Below are 7036 nucleotides of genomic sequence, written 5' to 3' on the forward strand. Positions count from 1 at the left end.
AGCGATTGTCCCGACCGCACCAAAACAGTCCACGGCTGTCCCAGTCTGTGCTTACAAACATCGTCCACGGCCGTCCCGGTCCGTGCGTACCAACATTGTTAGTGATCGTCCCGATCCACACCACAGTCTACGGCCGTCCCGGTCCGTTATTATCAACATCGTTAGCGGTCGTCCCGATCCGCTTTAAAACGGTTTGCGGTCAACCCGATCTGCACCAAAACAGCCTCCGGTCGTTCCGGTTAGAAAAATCTCTTCTGTAGTAGTTTTTGTTTAACTACGTTACCTGTGAATCGCGTTCCAATTCTTTTGCTTCTTCAAGTTTTTTTTTGTTTCAAGGAGTTTCAATGCTTAAAATTCTTCGCTTCAACATGTTTTAATGTTCCGATCTTCAAGAAAATGTTAAAAAAGTTCCGATAATCTTCAAGTTCTTCACTTCGAGATGTTCTAAAAAAAATTCCTTTCTTCCGTCAGATTCCGAAAATATTGTCCTGGCAGGATCGCCAATGTGTAAATCCGTGTTCTGCAGAATCATCCAACACGTTCTGTGTGTCATTTAATCTTACCTCTGACCTTAAATAGAACCAATAATCGAATGACAGTATTTTCACATCCTAACAAACGATTGCTGTGATGATGCACCGATTAATGGCGGTCATCGAATGTGTATACCACGTGATCACGTGGTATCACAATATGAATGATAATTTACAACCACACAAGACCATAGCTTTCTTACCAAATATTTCGACTTCAATCGATGTCTCGGACTGGTTCAACACTTGCCCTTCCCGCACCGTATAATATTGTGGTCCCTGCAAGAATTTGTAATCGAGTTTCACGTAGGTTTCGTCGTCCATGATTATGCAGTTCAAATTTCCAGTAAGAATCGTATTGTACAGCTTTCGAACCCTCGGCCTGATCGATGCTTCTTGTTTCGGACTACGTTTTGGTTGTTTCTGTTTCTTATAGGTTCGAAGATTCAAACGTTCTTTAGCACGAAGAACATTTGACTTCGAAGTGCCCACTCTTTTGACCACATCCCGAACTGAAACCTCCTTCTTTGGCTGGAACGCCTTCAGTATACGTCTATCCAACTGAGGGTTAGCAGGACCTTTTTTTCGACCCGTTTTCGGTTTATCCTCAAAGGTGTTATCCTCACCGAACTTCCTGATTGCATTTCGCACGGCTTTTTTACTTACGCCTTCCATTTTTGCTATCTTTCTCAGTGACAGTCCGAGTTCTGTGCACCATTTGTACACAATTTTTCGACGTTGTTCTGCTGAAAGTCCACGCATTTCGAAACAAACTAATGAAAACGAATAAACAACTGCACAAGTGGTTAGAGAAGAGTGTAAACAACAGGACGCAGCCATAAAAATTGACAGATTCTGAACCATTGCGAAATGGCAGCGGTTTTTGGTTGCGTCCATACCTTCTGGGACCGTCTTCAGTTGCGGTGTTTGCCCGAATTACCAAAGGTTAGAGGTTATCCCTCAGTTAAATCCGAACGTGCGGCAGCGACGTCGGAGAGCAGGTCATCGATAACGATGCGGTGTAGCCGCATTAGACCTTTCAAAACTTTAGTAAATTAGAACAAATTGTATTAAGCAGCATGTTGATCTGTTATATCAAACGACCATTGCAGTACCAAAGATTTGTAAATTTAATACCAAATGACTGTTATGCCAAAAGACCATTATGCCGAATATGTACCTATTTGCCAAATGACTTCATGCCAAACGGCGTTAAGACAAATGAGGTAGGCCTAATTTAAACTGCCATCAAGAATATCTTCTTATATTCTATTTCTGATTGTTATTAATACTTAAATGGCACCAGTATTGGTAAAATTTAGATTACTAAATCAGAGTATTTAAAACCCGTACTATAGCTTAGCTTAGCACGATGCAAATTTGTCTGCAATGATCTTATGATCAAGTCTGGGGTTAAAAAATCAAATACGATTATGTTTTACTGCAATCAGTAAGTATGTGGTGTTCAAAAAATCATATTCCACCTGTTATCTACCTGTTCGCATCGTCATCTTAAGCCCTCCGCATTCTGTCCAACACAACCACATTGAAGAAATACATTCCGAAGCACCGGCACCGTTCTCTGATGCTGGCCCGGTTAAGTCGGTTCAGAATGAACCACAAACATTGAGAGTTTTTTATTCCTCATACATGCATCAGTATAGCTGTTTGAATGAGTCGTACGGGTGGATGCTCTGTAGGCTCAACTACAGGTACAGAAGCTTGGCTCAGGTGTGTGTTAGCTGCGGTCCATTTCGACCGGAGGTGACTTCCCGTTAAAGGGAGAACTTTAGTCAATTATGTGCCACAGACGATTATTGCGCAAGTCGAACCAAAATTTTTCGTTTTGTAAAGATTACCTTAAGGCATTTAAATCAAGTGCAAGTGCAAAATCACGGAAGCTGATGATTCATAAGTGATTCTATGAAAATTGATCGAAACATTTGGACAGTGATTACGTGTACTGTGATAGATTGCCGAAGGGTTCCAGTAGTTCCAATTGATTCGGACAATCTAATATTCACGTACAAAGAAAACCGGTTTAAAAACGTGTCGATGGGAGTTACTTGGTGGAACGTGCCCATAACATTTTCGTTCCTGCTTGCAGTAAATTGTTCTCAACTGTCGTCATCGCTGTTTATTTAAACAGTCGCAAAATGTTATCACAAACAGTTAGATGTACTATCGTTACAGTGTTGATTGTTTTACCGGCATTGATGCTGGTGCGGGTGGTTGCAGCTGAATCGGAATCCGAAGAATCTTGTCACGATAACAAACCCTGCTCGGAAGAAGAGTACTGCGATCCCCACAGTCTAACTTGCGCCCAATGTGATGTGATATGTACCCAACGGGAGACCAGACATGATTGCAATAAAAAGTGTAAAGGTAGGCTTTGGAGAACATTAACTAAATTTACGATATGTAATTTGGGTATTTGGGTTCTGTAAAGATGTTCGATCGTATTTGTGTGTTTATGTAAAGACTGTGTCAAATAACGTTACTGTCACACCAAAGAGAAAATCAGAAATTGTCACTGAAATGATTTGCTGTCAGATAAATCTAAGAAGATATAGTGTTGAATTAAGTTGTTAAGAAAATTTAAAACGTTTGTATCACAATTATTATTAAATTTGAAATAACTACAGAAGTCCGTAAGCAGAAATTTATAACAATAGTTGTAATAAATTAGATAGCAAATTTAACACAGAAAAACTATATCACAGTCGACTTTTTGCATGGTTTTAATCCAAAATTGTTGAATGATTTTTTTAAATGAATTTATTTAGTTTCTTCTTTTAGTTTTTTGAAATTCTGATCAGTATATTTCGATATAAAGCAACGGAAGAACTCATTTTCCCAATTAATGAACTTCATCATGAGTCTCGCAAATGAAAATAAAACATCATAATTGACTATTTTTCACCTGGAGCTGTTAGCGGAATATATTCAACAGTATCACTCAGAATAACATTCCGAAATACGCGTATCTGTATTGTAACGTTTGTTATGCTTCATTAAAGTATAGTGACTTTGTGAAAGTGTAATAACGTGACAGTGAAATAGTGGAATTAAATGGTACATAAATAGTGCAACTGTATCATAATTGATTTTGTTATTATATTGTTATCATAAGTTTTAGCTTTCAACTGTTCTCATTTGTTAAATATCTCAAAATAACACAAATTGTTATACATATCAACTGTTGATATACTTGTGTTATGATTTTGTTATGTGCATCTGATCGGGTAATCAATCAGCTGAAGTTCAAACAGTTTTTTATCGCTACAATTACTGTTCAGAATGTGTCAAAAACATTCTGTTGTTCATCTTGACCACCCTACGGCATCGAAAATATTACAATCAACATTACATGTGATGGTTCAATATAAAATTTTATGACAATCTATCCAATAGTGTTTGAAAAACAGTTGATCGTGTCTAGTTTCTTCTAGTTTTCATCAAGCTATGGAAAAAAACGCAGCTGTGCATTGATGCATAAAAGCAATGGTGAATTTGAATGATTTGCAATGCGGATTGGTCCACCATCCCCCGTATTCTTCAGACCTGGCTCCAAGCGACTATAATCTATTTCCAAACCTGAAAAGGTTTCATCAGGGAAAGAAATTTTCGTTGAATGCTGATGCCATTGCAGAAACTGCAGAACCAATTTTCAAGGCGTTAACAAATCTTTTTATTTTTTCAAAGAGCGTCAAAATGTTGGAGGACCGATGGATCTAGCGTATCGCTCTAGATGAAAACTATACTGAAGAGTAAAAAAGTTTTCACGATAAAAAATCTACTTTTTCTTTGTTAGGCCCCTAGTATTTCTCAGTTGCGATTCAGTTGTTGCGATACTGAATAAATTCGCAACAGAAATTTATTTTATTGGTAAAAATATAATAATTAAATCTTGCACAAATCGCTTCGGTGTCGAATTGAAGCGCAGTGGAAATACAGCATCGAGGAACCTTCTCTCTTTCGATTGTCTCCTTAAAGATTTATTAATTTTTAGTTGGTTGGTTGGAAATCGCCATAACTTAGTTCAGTTTTGCAATGACTGAGTGGAAAAGCCCTTTCTACCCTTTCCTAGAACGCGTGCAATTTCTGTAACCTTTAGTTATGAAAATTCTGACTCTTATCCGGCAACGGTTGCGAAACTGAACTAGATCAACCGATTTGGTCCTTAAAAATATGTCTGCGGGTGAAAATTCGTCATGAAGTTTCGCTGACACAAAAATCATATGTGAACTTCGCGGCTTAGAGTTTTGTGAATGCTTGTTTCATGAATGAAAATCTCGGAAGGGATTTTTCAGTCACTGAGTTTTTATTAAAAAATCTTTAGAACTGATTTTTTCACGAGAGATAATGAAATGAACTTTTCCTGATCATTATTTTCCCATATAGAACTCGTTAGTTGACAATCAAATGCACTCACTCCAATGATACCTGTCACTTGCTTCCGGTTTCGAAAGTACCAGAAATAATTGTCTAAAACTTTAAAACGGAACTCATTCCAATTTCAAAAAATTATTTCATTTCAAAAATTATTTCATTTCAAAAATTATTTCATGTCTTCATTCAAAATGATGATGCTAAAACGCAAAAAATATTTGAACGATTCCAATTCATAGGCTCGTCAGTTTATGTCCATAGAAACTTACCATATCCGTTCCGAGCTCCAGTTTCAGAAATACCAGAAGTAGCAGTCAAAAAATCAAAACGATGGTGATACCATTAACACACCACTAGATGAATGAAAACCACTACTTAAAATATAGCGTTTCATTTTGGAAATAATCGAAAAAAACACTGGCACCTGAGGTTGAAGTTCTTACAATATCTAATCTAATGAAAATTGTCTCAATCATGACAAAAATGTTCCGAAAAACAACAAATTATTTGAACAAAACTGACTCTCTATTTCAGATTACCTGATTCTACGAAGAATTGCAACCTTGGAAAGCAACCTCTTCACAACGATAATCATTTTTGCGATGATCTTGCTGATTCTGGCCATCCTGGTAGCGATTATCATCGTTCGGTGGTGCAGTAAAAATGGTCACCTCTCATGCAAAACTTTGAAACGGCTCATCGGCACCGGCGGAAAAGGTGCCTCTCCGGCTATGGAGTACACTCACGAAAATCCCCACACCAAGAGTCCAAAACTTAGCGCCCGGAATTCGACCAACAACAACAGTGCTCTTCCGGCACCTCCCTCGGTTGCGACCATTGGTTCACCGAGTATCTACGACGGTGCCCATTCCATGCAAACGGTTACCACTCCCGTTAGTCACGGGTATCCATCGGAATACTGGAGGGACAATCATGCTTACGACAACGGAGGCCTCGTCGTGACACCAACGGATAATACTTACGAATATGTGGAGGCAAAATTGAATCAAATCCGATAAAATGTTTTCACGATAGTACTTCGCGCATACTTAGTTTTAAACAATCCACTACTCTTCCTACTCTAGACGCTCTTCCTATACAAATTAAGGAACAATATTTGTTAGACTACTATCCTTCAATTTAGGCTTGATGAATCTCAAATGAAACCCAGTGAACAAAATACGTTCGTTAAAAAGTATTTTTTGTTTTCAAATTGATAGATCTGCAACTGAAAATACTTGAGTCTACGTAAGGATTCCCTCATTTCTGCAAAACATAGCATGTAGTGAATATATTGATTGTAAATATTAGAATAAAGCAGGAATGATCGAGATTGTAAAGTAAGAATTTTATTCTTAGTTAGACACGAAGCACAACTGTAAGTCATGTATAACTAAGGATATTTAAAATTTCATGTACTTAAAACAAACAAATAAAATCAGTACTATGTTTCCATTAATTGATTTGTGTAACGCACAATAAGTTTGGCAGTCCCAAGCCTTTTCCATGTTTTGAAATATTTTAGTTTTTTTTTTCATTTAATATTCTGGTTTCTACAGCAAATATATACATTTTTGTTTAAGATTAAGATTATGTAATTGTAACTTAAAGCATAAGTCAAAAATTTTGCTTCATCAAAGAACTTTAAACAAAAACACGTTGCCTTCATTTTAATCCGTCGTGTGACCACCATCTTCTCAGCTGTCTACCAATAATTCTCGAAAGCATGGTGCTGGTTATCGTATATGAGTCAGTGCATCACATAGTTGCTAAAGAACAACGCGAGTTTTAAAAAAAAACGTTTTTACCTTTTTTTATATATATAAAAAATAGGTATAGAATTCGCTCAAACTTTCGAAAAATTTTCCGAGGCCCGGAGGGCCGAATGTCATATACCAATCGATTCAGCTCGACGAACTGAGCAAATGTCTGTGTGTGTGTGTGTATGTGTGTGTCTGTATGTGTGTTGTCAACTAAGAGGTCGAGATCTCAGAGATGGCTGGGCCGATTTTGATCAAACTAGTCGCAAATGAAAGGTCTCCCCGTCACCCAGAACGCTATTGAATGGTTTTGAGATCGGATGTTTACTTTTTGAGTTATACGAAGTTTTA

The 7036-nt window shown here is 37.5% G+C and overlaps 1 protein-coding gene across 1 annotated transcript; it reads left to right on the plus strand.

Moving 5' to 3' along the window:
• Window positions 1–2229: 2229 nt before the first annotated feature.
• LOC131428459 (protein grindelwald) lies at window positions 2230–6502 on the plus strand. The gene is made up of 2 exons (XM_058592419.1): window positions 2230–2918; window positions 5460–6502. The coding sequence occupies exons 1-2, from the start codon at window positions 2690–2692 to the stop codon at window positions 5942–5944; spliced, it is 714 nt and encodes a 237-aa protein (XP_058448402.1). The 5' UTR covers window positions 2230–2689; the 3' UTR covers window positions 5945–6502.
• Window positions 6503–7036: the final 534 nt, after the last annotated feature.

Source organism: Malaya genurostris, chromosome 2 (genome assembly GCF_030247185.1).
Source record: "Malaya genurostris strain Urasoe2022 chromosome 2, Malgen_1.1, whole genome shotgun sequence".
NCBI classification, from domain to species: domain Eukaryota; kingdom Metazoa; phylum Arthropoda; class Insecta; order Diptera; family Culicidae; genus Malaya; species Malaya genurostris.

Excerpts from the sequence above, each read along its gene's own strand:
- LOC131428459 (XM_058592419.1), top strand. The coding sequence starts at position 2,690 with ATGTTATCACAAACAGTTAGATGTACTATCGTTACAGTGTTGATTGTT. Across the intron at positions 2,919-5,459 it reads TTGCAATAAAAAGTGTAAAG|ATTACCTGATTCTACGAAGA; the intron begins GTAGGCTTTGGA and ends TCTCTATTTCAG.